This window comes from Phacochoerus africanus, chromosome 5, assembly GCF_016906955.1.
Source record: "Phacochoerus africanus isolate WHEZ1 chromosome 5, ROS_Pafr_v1, whole genome shotgun sequence".
Taxonomy (NCBI): domain Eukaryota; kingdom Metazoa; phylum Chordata; class Mammalia; order Artiodactyla; family Suidae; genus Phacochoerus; species Phacochoerus africanus.
Window position 1 is genome coordinate 11,932,762 of NC_062548.1, and position 17,648 is coordinate 11,950,409.

Genomic DNA, 17,648 nt, shown 5'->3' on the forward strand with positions numbered 1-17,648 from the left:
GCCCCAGGTGATTCTGATTCCTGCCACAGCTGGAGAACCAGCAGGAACATGAGCTCTAGACCCAGACTCCGCCGCCTTGAATCCCAGCTCAGCCATGTGCTGCCTAAGTGACCGGCAAGGCTGTCAAGTCACCGATTGTGATATGGAAATTGTAAGAGTCAGAGACCTGCTGGGAGGACGAAATGAGTTACTATCAGTACAGAACTGAGAATGGTGTTCGGACTATAATGAGTACTCGACAAATGGCACCATGATCATCTCATCAGTTTTAGCTGTGGCAGAAAGGAGCCATTAAAGAAGAAGAAGAAGAAAAAAAGGAAAGGATTAGAGGGTAAAACAGGGTATTCAATCACTAGTTTCACTGAGATTTTTATTTTTTATTTTATTTTTTTGCTTTTCAGGGCCTCACCCACGGCGTGTGGAAGTTCCCAGGCTAGGGGCTGAATCAGAGCTGCAGCTGCAGGCCTACACCACAGCCACAACAATGCGGGATCTGAGCTGTGTTGGCGCAACCTACACCATAGCTCACGGCAACGCCAGATCCTTAACCCACTGAGTGAGGCCAGGGATCGAACATGCAACCTTATGGATCTTAATTGGGGTTTTGTTAACCACTGAGCCACGAAGGGAACTCCTCACTGAGATTTTTACAAAAACAAAAATCCTACTCAATAAGTAGCATACACAAACAGCCAGAAAGCGGTTTGAGACGTTTAAGCGGGAGGAAGCCAAGTTCGCCTTGGGCGCTGAGAGCATCCACGATGACTTCGGGTGGAAAAGCTCCGTCAGTTTATAAGAAAGACAGTGTGCTCAGCCCCCCACAGCTTCCCTGCTGTCCTGTCAGACTGATCCTGGGATGTGATGGAGGAAGGATCAGGGTGTAGATGGTGGCCATGTTGGCACCCTGGCTGCAGCTGGTCTGTGGGATGCTTGGAAGAATTGAAAGGTGAGACTGGAGAGTCAGTAATAAGGCCACAGATACCTGTTAAGAAAAGGCACAACTGGGAGTTCCCATCCTGGCTTAGTGGTTAACGAATCTGACTAGTAACCATGAGGTTGCGGGTTAGATTCCTGGCCTTGCTCAGTGGGTTAAGGATCCTGTGTTGCCATGAGCTGTGGTGTAGGTCACAGACATGGCTCGGATCCCACATGGCTGTGGTGGAGGCTGGCAGCTGTAGCTCCAATTCGATCCCTAGCCTGGGAACCTCCACATGCTACAGGTGTGGCCCTAAAAAGCAAAAAATAATTAAAAATAAAAGAGGCCTCCTCCAGAGGGACCTGTCCTGGCCCTCACCCTGCCAGGCCCCTCCCCATGAGGCACAGCTGTAAGACCAGGGAAATGTGATTACCCACTAGACCCTGGACTCCCTGTCCAAACCACCCCAAGCCTGCTTCAAGGGCTCGGATGAGCCTCTTTCCTGGCCCATTCTCACAGAGGTGATGCTAGCATGAGGCACACCCTAAGGCCCTAGTGGCTGCTGGCTGAGAGGCAGGTGGGGCCTTTCCAGGGACAGGATGGCACGACACATACCTGAATCTGAGAATTCTAAATTTGAACTTGGCCTTCCAGGATGTTATATCAAGGTAGGACATAACATTCTTGCACTCAGCTTAATTCATAACAAAGTCATGGTCTCCATTTGTATTCTTGCCTCTGCCTTTTTTTTTTCTTTTTTCTTTTTTATTTTTTTTGTCTTTTTGCCATTTCTTGGGCTGCTCCCGTGCATATGGAGGTTCCCAGGCTAGGGGTCTAATAGGAGCTACAGCTGCTGGCCTACACCACAGCCACAGCAACTCGGGATCCAAGCCGCATCTGCGACCTACACCCCAGCTCACAGCAATGCCAGATCCTTAACCCGTTGAGCAAGGCCAGGGATGGAACCCGCAACCTCATGGTTCCTAGTCAGATTTGTTAACCACTAAGCCACAACGGGAACTCCTTGCCTCTGCCTTTACAACTACTGGGGATGGGCTGTGCTTAAAGGCATGCACTTTAGTACCAGATAGGCCTGAGCTCTAGACAAGCCATTTATTGGTTATGGGCCTTGGGCAGTTTACTTGGACCCTCTAATAAACTGATGTCAAGGCTCTTTCAGTTCTGAATATCCCAACTCAAACTGAGAGTCAGGAACAGGAATTTATTGGCTCTTCTATGGCCAGTGGTGTGTCTGGATCCAGCAGTCTAAGCAAGCAACAGCCCCAGCTGACTTTCGACATCGTTAGCGGCTTTCCTGTGCTGCCTTCATTCTCTGGCGGGACCACACAAAGTTTACCTTACCCTCTACATACTAGGCAATCTCAGCAGAATATTAGAGATATTTTCACTTTCCTAAAGTTCTGGCAATGTCCAGGGATCGGCTGATTGGTCATATGCCCACCATGGAGGGTCTGGGTCTAACCCCTGTAGATTATATGGATTAAGAGTCGGGGAAGTGGAAGTTCACCCCATTAAAAACTAAGATGTGGTTGGTTACTGGGTTTTGCTGAGGCAAAAACAGAAGTGAGGTGTTGGTGGTTGAAAGCTTAGCATTCAGTGTTAGACACGATTAATGTGATCAAGAAAATGAAAATGGGCTCAGACTGGGTCTGTATACTGAAGAGAAAGCAAGTGCAAACCACATTCATTTTCTGGCCGCCCTGAACTCTGGGATCAGGGTTGGAAGCTTGAAGAAGTGAAGAGCTGGACATACAGTCACAATCTCAGAAGATGCTGCCAGGTTTGGATATATGACTCACACTTTCAGTTGCAGTGGCTGATTCTGCAATGCCGGCCTGTGCCCATCAGTGGACCTCAGCCTCAAGAGCTGTGTGCTGGAGTTCTCTGGTGGCTCAGCAGGTTAAGGATCTGGCGTTGTCACTGCTGTGGCTCGGGTTCGACCCCTGCTGTGGCTCGGGTTCCACAAGGTGTCGGGGTGACCAAAGCAGGGGGGAAAGAGCTGTATGCTGAAACTAAGACATACTCACCTGGAAGACTCATATTTCTGGAATTTTGTAAAGGAGTACATGAATCCCCAAATTACTAAGTTTCTAGATATATGGCCAATTTAAGGTCTATGATATAACCCACCCGCACCGAACACTCATAGCACAGAGTATGTACTTCCTAGTCACCTCCTCTAATCTCCGACTACAAAACACTTTTTTTTTGGTCTTCTTTGTCTTTTTTAGGGCCAAACCCACAGCATATGGCAGTTCCCAGGCTAGGAGTTGAATTGGAGCTGTAAGCTGCCAGCCTACGTCAGAGCCACAGCCAAACCAGATATGAGCCATGTCTGCAATCTACACCACAGCTGACAGCAACAGTGGATCCTTAACCCACTGAGCAAGGCCAGGGATCGAACCCGCAACCTCATGGTTCCTAGTCGGATTCATTTCCGCTGCGCCACAATGGGAACTACACAGAATACTTTTTCTTTTTTTAATCTTTTTTTTTTTTTTGGTCTTTTTGCCATTTTTTGGGCCGCTCCCACGGCATATGGAGGTTCCCAGGCTAGGGGTCGAATCGGAGCTGTAGGTGCCAGCCTACGCCAGAGCCACAGCAACGCGGGATCCAAGCCGCGTCTGTTACCTACACCACAACTCACAGCAATGCCTTAACCCACTGAGCAAGGGAGCAAGGGCAGGGACCGCACCTGCAACCTCATGGTTCCTAGTCGGATTCGTTAACCACTGAGCCACGACAGGAACTCCTTTTTTTTTTTTTTTTTAATCTTTTATTTTATTTTATTTTATTGGTCTTTTTGCCATTTTTTGCAGAATACTTTTTAACATGAGTCTTGTTATTACCCTAACCAAAAATTTGGATTTTTCCCGTGGCATACAGAGGCATACAGAGGTTCCCAGGCTAGGGGCTGAACTGGAGCTGCAGCCAGCAGCCTACACCACAGTTCACCGTAACGCTGGAGCCTTAACCCACCAAGCGAGGCCAGGGATTAAACCAGTGTCTTCATGGATACTAGTCGGGTTCATTAACTGCTGAGCCATGACGGGAACTCCTTACCTTAACTGAAATTGACTACAAGTATAAACTCGTCTTTAAATGTGCACTTCTGTAATTTTTTTTTTTTTTTCATTTTTGGCCACCCCACAGTATATGGAGTTCCCAGACCAGGGATCAGATCCGAGCTGCAGTTGCGACCTAAGCCACAGCTGTGGCAATGCTGGATCCTTAACCCACTGTACAAGGCCGAGGATCAAACTTTTGTCTCAGCACTGCCAAGATGCTACCAATCCTGTTGCACCATAGCAGGAAATCCTATTTTTTTCTATTCTTGATGACTGATAAAAATAGTCTATATACCATTTTTTACTATTTCCCCAAATTTTTATTTTGAAAAATTTCAAACCCATAGAAATTGAAATATTAATATTAAAGTATTAATGCTGCCTTCATACACAAGTTTTTTTTAAATTAAAAAAAAATACAATGGCCTCTGGTCTACATTAATATCCAGGTAACTTCTCCATGCTTATAAGAGAAGCAGCCTCATCTTCACTGAGAAATTTGTCCTCACGAAGTCTCTGTAATGACTTTCTTGTAGTGCTGTCACTCATCTTAGATATTCACAGCCCTAGAAGGCAGGCGGGACAGAGCTTATACCCATTTTACAGAAGAGGAAACAAATTCAGAGACGTCAAGTGATCTGCATGCTCAAGGTCTCAAGTCTCTAAGTGCCCCAGCTGGTTCTAGTAACTCAATATTCTGTGGTCACTTCCTCTCCTGGTCATACAATGAAAGTAGAGCCAGAGCCAAGCAGATATGCAAAGTGGTTTAGTCTCATTCTTCTGACAACCAGAAAGCAAATATTCACCAGGACCCACGTGCACAGTGTTATCAGTCTGTTAGGAGGAACATAAAACCACAGTACACAGAGGGTACTGAAATTTCTGTCAACTGCCCTGGTTTGAGTCCAACATTTACTGAGTACTTACTCAATCCCAGGTACCGTGTTTGGGATACAGAGCAAATCGGAAAGACTAGGATTCCTACGGAGCTCACATTCCAGCGGGTTAACGAACAATCCAGAAGCTGCCAAACAGAGACTGTTGGGCTGCCTTCTCCCCAAACTAGCTTTTTGTTTGGCCCATATAATGCTTAATTTTTTTTTTTTCACAGTAAATTGCCAACTTCTAGCTCCTTTCAAACAGGCAACTGCTGCTGGATTCCTAATGATTAAACCACAGCCACCTCTGCCCCTGGCCCAGGACACAGGCCCTGTTAAAGACCACCTCAGTCTCCACCATTTCCTGCACAGACGACAGTGGCCCAATTCACGCATTTATAGTACCCACTTGACGTCCATAAGCATTTAAGCTGAGACCCTGAAACTAACAAATACCCAAACAAGGTAATTCCAGATAGCATTAAGGAATGCAAAATATGTCATCTCATTGGTGGAAAGGGCTACTTCAGATTGGGTGGTCAGGGAGGGTCCCTCCTAAACAACTGAGAACTGAATTCTGACAAGCGTGACAAGTCTGCCAACAGAAAAATAATAATGCTTCTAAGCAGAGGAAAAAACACAGGTACAAATCCCCCTTGATGGCTGGAAATAACTTGGCTTGGTCCAGGAACAGCAAGGTTGGGATGGCTGGGAGAGTAGGAATAAAATCTCAGAGCAAGAAGCCAGATAACACAGGACTTTATAGGCCTTGGAGAGTATTTTGGATTTTATTCCAAGGGCAATGAGATGCCTTTGGAGGGTTTTCACTTGGGAACAATGTGATCTGTTTTAAATTTTCAAAAGATCACTCTGCTACATAGAAAAGTGACTTAACGAGACAAGAGAGGAAGCAGGGGGGTGGATGAGGAAGCTATGTTATGGCAGTCCAGTAGGTGACAACGGCTAGGACCAGGATGGTAACAGCAAAGATGGAGAAAGGTAGCAGATTCAGGATATAAACTGGAAAGTGACTAAGAGTTTTCTGATGGAGTGGATGGAACTAGTGTAGCAGGGCAGAGGGAGCAATGAAAAGGGAAAAATTAAGGGGGGCTCCAAGGTTGGGACTTGTTCAAACCTTTTGAGTTGAGTGTGGCTGGCGGAGGCTCTAGCTTTAGGGAGAGGGAGTAAGAACTTATTTGGATGGAGAAATTTTGCCTAGGCTCAAGTCTTCCTAGATTCCTCATTTCCCTCACGTCATATCGAAGCCGTCCTCAAAGTCCAAAAACTTGAACTTCTACATACTTAATATCTCCTATCAAGTCTGTCCTTCCGATTTCAACTTCATATCCATTGCCTCTTGTCCTAAGTCAAGCCTCTCTTGCCTTGACTTTGATTAACAGCCTTTGCCAGCTATGAATAAACTAACAAAAAGCACTTCACAGACGTGTGTACCTCCCTCCCGCCAGCCGTCCTGGATGGCAAAGATGTCTTATTCATATTTATCTCCAGTGTCCAGTGCTGGGCTAGGCACAGCATAGGTCTTCGGATATTTGATGAACTGAAAAGAGGTTCTCCTCAAACAGGCTCTACCCTCCTGGAAGAGAAGAGCCCCACCTTGGCTTTTTTTTTTTTTTTTTTTTTGGTCTTTTTGCCATTTCTTAGGCCGCTCCCGCAGCATATGGAGATTCCCAGACTAGGGGTCGAATCAGAGCTGTAGCCACCAGCCTACGCCAGAGCCACAGCAACGCAGGATCCGAGCTGCGTCTGCAACCTACACCACAGCTTACGGCAATGCCAGATCGTTAACCCACTGAGCAAGGGCAGGGACCAAACCTGCAACCCCATGGTTCCTAGTCGGATTCGTTAACCACTGTGCCACGACGGGAACTCCAGCCCCATCTTGTGATTCTGTGATTCCCCCACACAACTTAAAGCAGAACCAGACAGGAAATGTACGATCAAGTCCCAGAAACTTGGCCTTCCCAAGGGATATGTTTCTTTCTAATGTAGTTTCAAACTGCCCTGTTTGAGTCCCACTTTTACCCAGTAGTCAATAAATCATGTTGCACAAAAGGTAACATGTATTATGACTTTTCCACTTTTCTTCCAAATCTAGGAATTTTATACTCTCATACTGTCACATCTTTGTTAAAGATGTCAAGAGATAATTCTCCATTTTACAAATAAGAAACTGAGGCACAAAATGAAATCCCTTAATTACTGTGTGATGGAGTTAGGAGCTTTGCCTTTCCCTGAGCCATAGCACAGTTCTGGAATTGGAAGCTATTCTCATCTCCTACCCCTGCAAAACTGCTGGTTGGTACCCCGGCGTTCCCTAGGTTCTCCCCCACAATTACAAGCTTCTTTGGGTAGCAGGGTGTGTTGCCACAGGTCAAAGACCATGTTCTCTCTTCTAATTACCACTCTCCTCAGTGCCTGGTGAAGACAGACTCCACTCCTTGGGCCCAGGAAAAAGAGAAGCACCTTGATCATTAGCCTGGGAGGTCAAGTAAGGCCAAGAGTCACAACCAGCAAGAAGGGAGAGAGAGATCTAAGTAGGCAAGAATAGTTTCAATGGGAAAAGAGAGGAGCCACCATTAAGAAAATTAGGACACTCCTTTTGAACGGTTTCCAGCCAGGGTGTACCTGGAGAAGAGGCAGCAGTGGCGGCAGCAGTGCTGTACCCCCCAGAGTCATTTCTTCAAGGCACCCAGGCTCTTCAGGGCCTCCTGGGCCTGAGTCAGCTGCTGCTGTAGCCTCTGGCGGGTGCTCTCATTGGAGGCCCGCTTCAAAAGGCCCTGCATCTCTTCCACCACTGCTCGGTGGCCAGGGGCGTTGTGGAAGAGCCGCACCGCCCGGTCCCCGCAGGAGGCCAGAAACCGGCCAGTGATGTCAAAGGACAAGTCAGTGATACACTCTCCATGGACCTGCTCAAAGCGCTCCTCCTCCTCACCCCGCCGGGTACTGTACAGACGAATACTGGTGCCACAGGCCAAGGCCAAGACTTGGGAGTCAGGGGAGAGTGCCAGGCGACACGGCATGGTGCTCGCTTCTTGAAAGCGGCCTGTCCTCAGCAAGTAGGGGTCCTGTTGCTTCTTGTACTCCACATCTGTGTCCCACAGTTTCCAGGTACCGTCCTTGGAGACAGAGGCCATCCTGCAGCATAGAAAGTCACAGCTGTAGCCCCAACACTCCCCAAAGGGAGGCCACTGGGACAGCACTAGGGAATCCACTCCAGTCGGGAAGCCAGCTCCACCACTCTAGCTATTTCCTGCTGAGAGCCAGGCACCCCACCTGCTTCAGAGCTGCTGCAGGGAATGGCACAAGGATCCTGGTTGCCAAGAGGGGCTGAGAGCCGTTGCTAAGAAATCAGAGAGGGTTCACTCACCTCCGGGAGTCATTGGAGAAAGCGAAGAAGTGGACAGCTGCAGAGTGGCCCTTCAGTTCAAAAGCTCGAACAACTTCCTGAAAGTCCCCTTTTTTCCCAAAGCAGACTTCCCAAACTTTTACATCTGGGGTGAAGCCACACGAGGCCACAAACCTGCCAAGAAACCCAGTTTCCTTTAAAACAATTTCAACGGCAGCTTTTTCTGCAAAGCCACCAAACCTTTTTCCTGAGAAAGTTAATAATCTTGTATCTAAATAACACCATCTTTAAACTTTTATACGTGACCTCAGTTCCTCCTCATGGCCATGCTGTAAGATACACAGTACGCCCACCCAAACTCTTTAAAAACTATGGATGAAGAAAAAGACTAAGGTCTTGAATCTAGGTTTCCTGATTCCACAGGTTTTGCTCTTCCCCCCGCCCTTTTTTGGCCAAACCCACAGCCTAAGGAAGTTACCAGGGACAGAATCTGAATGGCATCTGCGACCTACGCACACACTGGATCCTTAACCCACTGCACTAGGCTGGGCTTGAGCCGGCAACACCACAGAGACAAGCCGGATCACTAACCCACGGCGCCAAAGCAGGAATTCCTCCTCCTTTTGAAGCTGGCTCTCTGCTCTATCCCTGGCCCCCAGCCCCAACCTCTGCCCATCCCTGAGGCCAAGGTCCCCCCTTCCTCACCTGCTACAGGGGGATATAGCCGCATACGTATTATTCATCTGGTTGGTGTTGATGGTGGACAGCACCTGACCTTTCAGATTCCAGATGAGGATGGTCGTGTCACTGGAAGCAGTCATGATGAACTTCCCTGAGGAGTGAGGGGCGGCACATGCGCTGAGGTCAATGACCAGATCAACTGTCATTCTCCAAAGAGACACTTATGAAGGCCTCTGCGAGCCAAGGGTTGCCACAGATAAGGATCTGGCTGAGGAGGACGGCTATTCTTACCTGTCTTCTCGGGGGACTTGCAGCGACTCCCAGGACTCCAGGGGAGCCCAGAGCCAGAGCCCCTTCTGTCACCCTGGGGCTGAGCAAAACTCTCGGCTACTATTCAGTGATTGAGTAAGTGTAACTGGGTCTCTTTCCTCTTGCCTTGGGCAAGCTCCAGCCCCTGAGCGCCTCTCACCTGTGTCAGCAATGCCAATGTTGACGATGGAAGCTTTGTGCTTTTTAGGAAAGTCCTCTGGGGTGGCTGTGAAAGTATAACCTCCGTCCTCTCGCTTAGTCATCTTGAAGACACGGAGGGTGTCTCCATTCGCCAGCCAGACGATGAAAGCTCTAGAGACAGAGAGCAGACAAGTCTCTCACTTGTTTGGATAGAGACCTGTGTGTGCCAGGGCCTGTGCTAGGCAGACTCTGAGCAAAGTCAGGATCTCCCTTGAGGACCTTAGTCCAGCCTCACAACTTAACCCCTTGGTTCCAAATCACTTAAAACTCTTTACAAGGTAAGACTCTCGTATCTCTGGCTCCTTTAACCGTCTCTCTAGGTTTTAGAAAACCATTAGAGCTTCTAAGACTAATCTGGAAGCGAGGCTTTGTTACTTCCCAAGCAGGAACAGATTTTCCCCCCTCTGCTTCTTTGCTATGTAGCTGCCTAGCTCTCCGGGATGGCCCAGGCAATGTCTGAACGGTCTGGATGTTCCCTTTCTGCTGCTGCAAAGGAGACCCTGGGTCTCCCCTTACTCTCCCAAACCAAGTATGGGAAGGACATAAGCCTGGGCCAGGGCTTCTGCACGCAAACCTGGGGCTTCAGCCTGTCTCACCTGCAGTCAGGGCTGAAGCGCACCAGGATGGCATGGTCCAGCTCCACATTTGCTCTCATGCTGCGATGCTCCCGCTGCAGGAAATCCTTGGTGCTCCAGATGCGGATGGTACGATCATCTGCACAGGTGGCCAGGTACTTGCCATTGCTGCTAAAGTCCATGCAAGATATGTTCCCATTGTGGCTCTAAGGGAAGGGTTGTAGGAAGTATGAACAGCAACCCCTTGGGCTGATGGAGAAACCCAACCTGCAGTCATGACTCTGGGGCCCTGGTGCTTACATTAACAGCAAGCTGCTCATGAGCTGTGATGAGAAGGGACAGGATGGGGCATCCCCACTGAACTGGTCAGAGGCAGAGGGGTGTGTGGCACGCACAGAACACTACAAAGGAAAAGTCTGTGGGGTACGAGTCTTTGTATACGTGTGCTATGCATGAGTACCGATGTACCTTCAAGGCTGCAGCCAGGAGGCGGTGGGTGAAGTTGTGTTGCTGAGGCTTCTCCTTGCGAATCCGCTGTTTCTGCTTCTTGGATTTCAAGGACTTGTCAGGTGGCAATCCATTTGCTTTCTGGCCTATAAGAAAGGGCCATGCCATCCATCCATTCACTCACTCAATAAGCACCTACTGATCACTTATGATTGACCTGGCATTGAATGACCAGATATGGCCCCTGTCCTCAAGAAGAGAGAGGAGCAGGGGAAGGAAAAAAAAAAAAAAGAGGCTTCGGAATCAGTCCTGGGTTTGGATGGTCTCTACCACGGAGTGGTCTCAAGGAGGCTGCTTGCTGTTAGTGTATGTGAGTGAACTATAATCACATAGCACATCAATGCACATTAGAAAAGCCTCCCTCAGAATTCCCCTTGTGGCTTAGAGGTAACAAACCCAACTAGTACCCATGAGGACGCAGGTCCGACCCCTGGCCTCGGTGGGTTAAGGATCTGGGGCTGCAACGCAGACATGGCTCAGATCTGGCATTGCTATGGCGGAGGATGGCGGCTACAGTTCTGATTCGATCCCTAGCCTGGAAGCTTCCATATGTCACAAGTGCTTTTTAGCCCTAAAAAGCAAAAAAAAAAAAAAAAAAAAAAAAGAAAGAAAAAAGAAAGGAAGGAAGAAAGGACAGAAGGAAAAAAGGGCTTCCTTTCTGGGCTGACACAGCTCAGTGGGTACACAGTATGGCCAGTGGAATGCAGATACTTTGCCAGGTATCTCCAAGTAGGGAATAATGTGCCCAATGGAATCTGGTGGCCCTGGTCCTGGGTAAGTTACTTAATTGCTAAGGGCCAAAAGGGAAGTGGAGAACTGGGTGAGATAATCTATACAAAATGACAGGTGGAGTACCCAACACAAGCATTAAAAGGCACAAAGGAATCCCAGGGACGAGAGGTAGCCAACATGGGTTGAGGACCTGCTCTGTGCTGGAAATGGTGCCCGTCGCTTTTGTACAAAATAGCTAATTTAATTGAGAATCAAGCCAGGAGCAAAGCTGGCAGGTGTTAGATCACTCCAGATGCTCCTCAGTTCCTACAGCCAGAAAACTCCTGAGGCCACATACAGAGTCTAATCTGCCCTCTTGCTTGCCTCTCCAGCCTTGTCTACTAAGCCCTCTCCTCTCCCCTCCTACTACCGTCAAATCAAATGCTGTTTCAGGACTCCCTGGCTTCCTGCATGTTGCCACTGCAAGAATTTTCTCCCTCTCTTGGTGTCCCAGCAAACTCTGACACGCCTATCCTTCAAGACCCCCACCTCACGGGTTCCCTACCTGCCCCCCCACCCCCACCGAAAAAAGGAGGGCCGGCGACTCCCACCCTTGGGCTTCCTGTTTCTAGTACTGCCCTTCCTATGAAACCTACCACACTGGAGTTCCCATCGTGGCGCAGTGGTTAACGAATCCGACTAGGAACCATGAGGTTGCGGGTTCGGTCCCTGCCCTTGCTCAGTGGGTTAAGGATCCGGTGTTGCCGTGAGCTGTGGTGTAGGTTGCAGACGCGGCTTGGAACCTGTGTTGCTGTGGCTGTGGTGTAGGCCGGCGGCTACAGCTCCGATGAGACCCCTAGCCTGGGAACCTCCATATGCCGTGGAAGCGGCCCAAAGAAATAGCAAAAAAAAAAAAAAAAGAAACCTACCACACTACAATTTTCACTTATATTTTCGGACATTCTTCCTTACCTGACAGGGGACTCTCTAAAGGAAAAGACCCCAAAGCCTACAGAGGCAGTAGGTACTTAGTGAGTATACCGGGGAATCAGAGCGTTCACATCAAACGAATGCCCGCCCCCCTCCACCCCTTTTTCATAAAATAACGACCAAGGGGCGCGCTGGAGAGTTTACTAGCGCTCCCGCAGCGGCCCCGGGGAAAAGCTGCGGCTCGGAGGGAAGGCGGCTTGGTCTCGGCCACGAAGACCGCGGCCACGCGGGACCCAGGTTCTAGTAGGTCGAAATGGCGAGACCAGCCGGGCATGGAGTCGCCTCGTCTCCGGATGCGAAACTCAGGTCACAACAGGAGAAACTGAGGCCCAGGGAGGGGGGTGGGTCTCTGGGACCCCCGCAGGCCCAACCTGCAGGTCGGACCCCGAGGAGGCCGGGAGCGAGGTCCCCGCGGGTCGCCCCTACCCGCCCCCGTGCCACTAACCGACGGGCCGGCCGGTCTCTTCCTCTGCGCGCAGCCACCCTCGCGCTACCGCCGCTGTTGCCATCAGGGCCAGCAGCCCGAGTAACAGCGACAGCCCCATCAGCTCCGGCATCTGCGGCAGCTCCATGTTTTCAGGGCCGATGCCACCTCAGCCTCTGGCTTCCCGGGCGCCTGCACGTTTCCGCGGGGCCGCGCGCGCACGCGGGGCGGAGCCTGGCCGTTGGCGCGTCCTGAGGGGCGGGGCGGGATCGTTGGAGCGCCCCGAGGGGCGTGGCCTGGTTTTGCCCCCCCCCCTTGAGAGGCGGGGCCTGAGAGCTGGGCGTCTCAACCCACTTTTTTTTTTTTTTTTTTTTGCTTTTATATTTTTTTGTTGTTGTTGCTGTTGTTGCTATTTCTTGGGCCGCTCCCGCGGCATATGGAGGTTCCCAGGCTAGGGGTTGAATCGGAGCTGTAGCCACCGGCCTACGCCAGAGCAACAGAAACGCGGGATCCGAGCCGCGTCTGCAACCTACACCACAGCTCACGGCAACACCGGATCCTTAACCCACTGAGCAAGGGCAGGGATCGAACCCGCAACCTCATGGTTCCTAGTCGGATTCGTTAACCACTGCGCCACGACGGGAACTCCTGCTTTTTATTTTTTTAATTTTTTTAAATTTAAGTTTTTGGTTTTTTTAGGGGCCACACCCATGGCATATGGAGGTTCCCAGGCTAGGGGTCGAATTGGAGCTGTAGCCACTGGCTTACACCACAGCCACAGCAAGGACGGAACCAAGAGGGTCTGCGACCACAGCTCACCGCATTATGGGATCCCTAACCCACTGAGAGAGGCCAGGGATTGAACCTGCGACCTCATGGATACTAGCCAGATTTGTTTCTGCTGCGCCAGGATGGAAACTCCATTAATTTTTTTTTTTTTTTTGGCTTTTTAGGGCCACACCTGCTGCACATGGAAGTTTCCAGGCTAGGAGTCCAATAGGAGCTATACCTGCTGGCCTACACCATAGCCACAGCACTCTGGGATCCAAGCCGTGTCTGTGACCTACACCACAGCTCACAGCAACACCAGATCCCTGACCCACTGAACAAGGCCAGGGATTGAATTTGCATCTTTATGGATACTAGTTGGGTTCGTTACCACTGAGCCACAAGGGGACCTCCCAGATCCGCTTTGTAAGGGGGTCTGGCTCTTGAGGCTCTGTGACGGTGGAGGATAGCGGGCAAGAGATGCAGACTCTGCTCAAGCTTCCCCTTGAATAATTAGTTATTAAAGGCATTGTTCCAGCCATCATCATGCTGGATTCTTTCAAGGAGGCAAGGGAGTGATTATCACTCCCATTCAACTGGTGGGAAAATCTTCTTAGTATCAGGAGAAATTCAGATGGACTTTGAATGGAGAGGGGAAAGGGTAGTTCTGCAGTTAGGGGGTGGGACAGCAGGAGGGTGAGCCGGAGGATGGTGTGTGGAGGCAGGGCATGAACAAAATAAAAAGCAGGTAAGACTGGAGAGGTCGGGAAGGCCTTGAGTGTCATCAGCTCGATCCAGCAGAGAGAGGCCTCTGCTGGTTATCTCAGGCTGACGTAGCTCAAAATCCATGAATTGAAGATTCTTTGAATGGACTAGTTTGTGCCAAGACCAAAGACAGAAGGAAAACCAAGAGGTGGTTGCAAGGATGCCAGAGGGAGGTGATAAGAGCCTGGACTTGGGGTATTCTGGGAGTAGAAAGGAAGTTGAAAGGAGATTTTTAACAAGACAGTTTTTTGGGTTTTTTTTTTTAACTTTTTTCAGCCACGCCCACAGGATGTGAAAGTTCCTGGGCCAGGGATCAAACTCACACCACAGCAATGACAACATGGATCCTTAACCACTGAGCCACCAGGGAATTTCAAGAAGATTCTTTCAATTTTTTTATAACTATCTATATTCATTTACTAATATATAGAAAACTGTGAGTTCCCATCAGTTGTTTAACAGGAAATATTTCATTTTGGTTTTCTCTGTTTCCATAATTGTATTCTCTACCAATGAGACTCGCTTCTCTAACAATTAGAATCTTGCAAGAAGACACTTTTAATTTTGAAATAATTAGAAATTCACAGGGAGTTGAAAAAAATGAGCAGGAACATTCCATGAACCCTTCACCCAGGTTCCCACAGTGGTAACATCTTGCATAACTATATTGCACTATCAAAACTGGGAAATTGGTTTTGATACAATTGATACGATCTACAGAGTTTATTCACCAAAAAACATTTCACCAAAAAGGAGAGATTCTGAAAGACTAATGATAGAATATGGATCAGACTGCTTAGCAAGGGAATCTCCAGAATAGGTGTGCGCCATGGGCCCTCCCAGCTCCACAACCCAGAAAAAGAGGAAGTACCAGGGTCAGGGATGCCAAAAGTTCATGGCCACCAGGGAGCCCTTCCTGGCAGTGCAGCCCTCTAGCCTTTAGAAGGACCGGCTGATGACAGACTCACCCACAACCTCGGGTGAGGAAACAGATCCAGTCAGAGAGCAAATGAAGTGGCCTCATTTCCTTCCCTTTTGTCCTTGCTGAGGGAAGAAGGGGAGACTGGCATCGGCTCAGCTGTGGGCAGTGGGGTGGGGAGGGCTGGGAGGGGTTGTCCAGAACATTCTGGGGCTTTTCCTCCTCCATTTGCTGTTTAGAAACACTTTGTCCACCACCTAGAGACAAAGCTGTACTTGTAAGAATTTCATTCATCAGGCATTTGGCAGGTGACATTTGCATTTTATTTAATTTTCTCACATTCCCGTCCCACAGATTAGGATACTCATGCTCTAGGAGATGTTCAGCAAGTGACTTTCCAGAGGTGACACAGGTGAAGCGTGAACTCAGCCTTGCTCTGACCCTCGAGAATCTTACAGCCCAGCTGGAATTGAGGTCGACACTCAGAAGGACAGCTAATGACACAAAGCAGGATTTGGGAAAACTGGGCAGATCGGGGAGGGAGATCTACCAGTGGAGTTTGAGGGGCAGGGAGATTTAGGGGTGGGTATTTAGACAGGCAAAACAGAGGGTCAGAGGGAATTCTAGAAGGGAAGGGCAGTCTTGCTTTCTTTTTTTTTTAGTGCCTTACCCATGGCACATGGAAATTTTCAGGCTAGAGATCAAATCGGAGCTGTAGCTTAGAAGGCTACACCACAGCCGCAGCAACTCGGCATCTGAGCCTCATCTGTGACCTATGCCACAGCTCACAGCAACTCCGGATCTTAACCCACTGAGCAAGGCCAGGGATCAAACCTGCATCCTCATGGATGCTAGTCAGATTTGTCTCCACTGAGCCATGATGGGAACTCTAGGAAAGTAAGTCTTGAGCAAAGATGTGGCTGCAGGGGTAGAAGGGCCCAGTCACAAAGCACCTTGAACCTCTGCTCAGAAACCTGACCTCACTGGAGGCGAGAGTCCGAAAAGCAAAGAACCACAGCTTCGACTTTCAACTGAAATTGATTGGATTTTCAAATCTTGCACTGATCGGAGCCTCCTTACCTCTGGGCTCTGTGTTAGGGGAAAGGATACATTCCCTCATTGTTTAAGCAGTGCTTCTCACAGTTTGGGCCCTGGAATAGCATCATTAGAAATGCAAAGTCTGGAGTTCCTGTTGTGGCACAGTGGCATTGAATCCGACTAGGAACCATGAGGTTGCAGGTTCGATCCCTGGCCTTGCTCAGGGGGTTAAGGATCCGGCATTGCCGTGGCTGTGGCATAGGCCGGCAGCTATACCTCTGATTAGACCCCTAGCCTGGGAACCTCCATATGCTGCGGGTACGGCCCTAAAAAGCAAAAAAAAAAAGCAAAGTCTTAGGTTTCATCCCAGATCTGCTGACTCAGATGCTCTGGAGGCGATGGCAAGGCAATCTGTATTTTAAGGAGCCCCGCTAACAGATTCTGATGCCTGCTGAAGTGTAAGAACCAATGATTTCTAACTAACTTGAGCCCCAGACATAGATTTGTGCAGCTCTAGGCCGCCATTACAGTGGTTCTTAACCTCAAATGCATATTGGAATCACTTTTATTTATGTTTTTTGTTTTTGCTTTTTAGGCCACACCTGTGGCATATGGAGGTTCCCAGGCTAGGGGATGAATCAGAGCTGCATTTGCTGGCCTACACCACAGCCACAGCAACGCCAGATCCGAGCCAAGTCTGTGACCTACACCACAGCTCACGGAAACATGGGATCCTTAACCCACTGAGTGAGGCCAGAGATCGAACCCGCGTCCTCATGGATCCTAATCGAGTTTCTTAACTGCTGAGCCACGAAGGTAACTCTGGAATCACCGTTAAAATTGCTTCTGTCTGAATCCCACAGCCAGGGATTCTGATTTAATTGGTCTAGACAAGACCTGCTCATGAAGATGTTTAAAAGACCCTCCGAGTTATTCAAATACACATTTAAGTTTGCGTTGCAGTTGTATGGGGCACAAGAGGTTCATGCAAGAGTCTATGTACAGGTAACGTTCTTATGGACCAGGGTGGTGGCCCTGAGACAGATGCTTATGAGATCAACTGGCCAGGTTAGGGGTTACCACTGGGTATGGGAAAGAGCAGAAGAGGCCTCTTCCCTGTTGGCCTCTTCCCTGATGGTGGCGCCCTTCCTGGGCATGGGGAGCATGCAAAGGTTCAAGTGGCGGGGGCAGGGGGCTGCTGCATCACAATCTTGGAACCAGTGAGTTCTGTTTCGGCTCCTTCAAGGTTAAGGGAGCTGTGGAACATTTGGGGGGAAGGGAGGGCAAGGTGGCAGTCGGATACGTGGTTGTGTCACTCCGGGGAGAGGTCAGCGCACATCCAGAATAGGGAGCCCTCGGCAGAGAGGCCAAAGGAGATGGCATTGCCCAGGGCTTGCGGGGAGAGCGAGAAGGGAAGTGGGTCTCGGAAGGGCCGGGTGGGGGAAGAGGCTCCCACAGCAGAGACTGGGAAGGCACTGTCAGGGAGGAGGCAGGAGAGCCTGGCGAGAGT

The 17,648-nt window shown here is 49.5% G+C and overlaps 1 protein-coding gene across 2 annotated transcripts; it reads right to left on the reverse strand.

The window, feature by feature from the left end:
• Positions 1-7,353: 7,353 nt before the first annotated feature.
• On the reverse strand, positions 7,354-12,854 carry TBL2 (transducin beta like 2). Of its 2 annotated transcripts, XM_047779853.1 has the most exons (7): positions 12,670-12,854; positions 10,485-10,609; positions 10,038-10,222; positions 9,401-9,552; positions 8,956-9,082; positions 8,272-8,424; positions 7,354-8,039 (listed from the first exon to the last, which is right to left on the reverse strand). In XM_047779853.1, the coding sequence occupies exons 1-7, from the start codon at positions 12,794-12,796 to the stop codon at positions 7,577-7,579; spliced, it is 1,332 nt and encodes a 443-aa protein (XP_047635809.1). In that variant the 5' UTR covers positions 12,797-12,854; the 3' UTR covers positions 7,354-7,576. The 2 variants fall into 2 exon arrangements, with proteins under 2 accessions (XP_047635809.1, XP_047635811.1); XM_047779855.1 differs by lacking the exons at positions 10,485-10,609; positions 12,670-12,854 and adding an exon at positions 10,317-10,478.
• Positions 12,855-17,648: the final 4,794 nt, after the last annotated feature.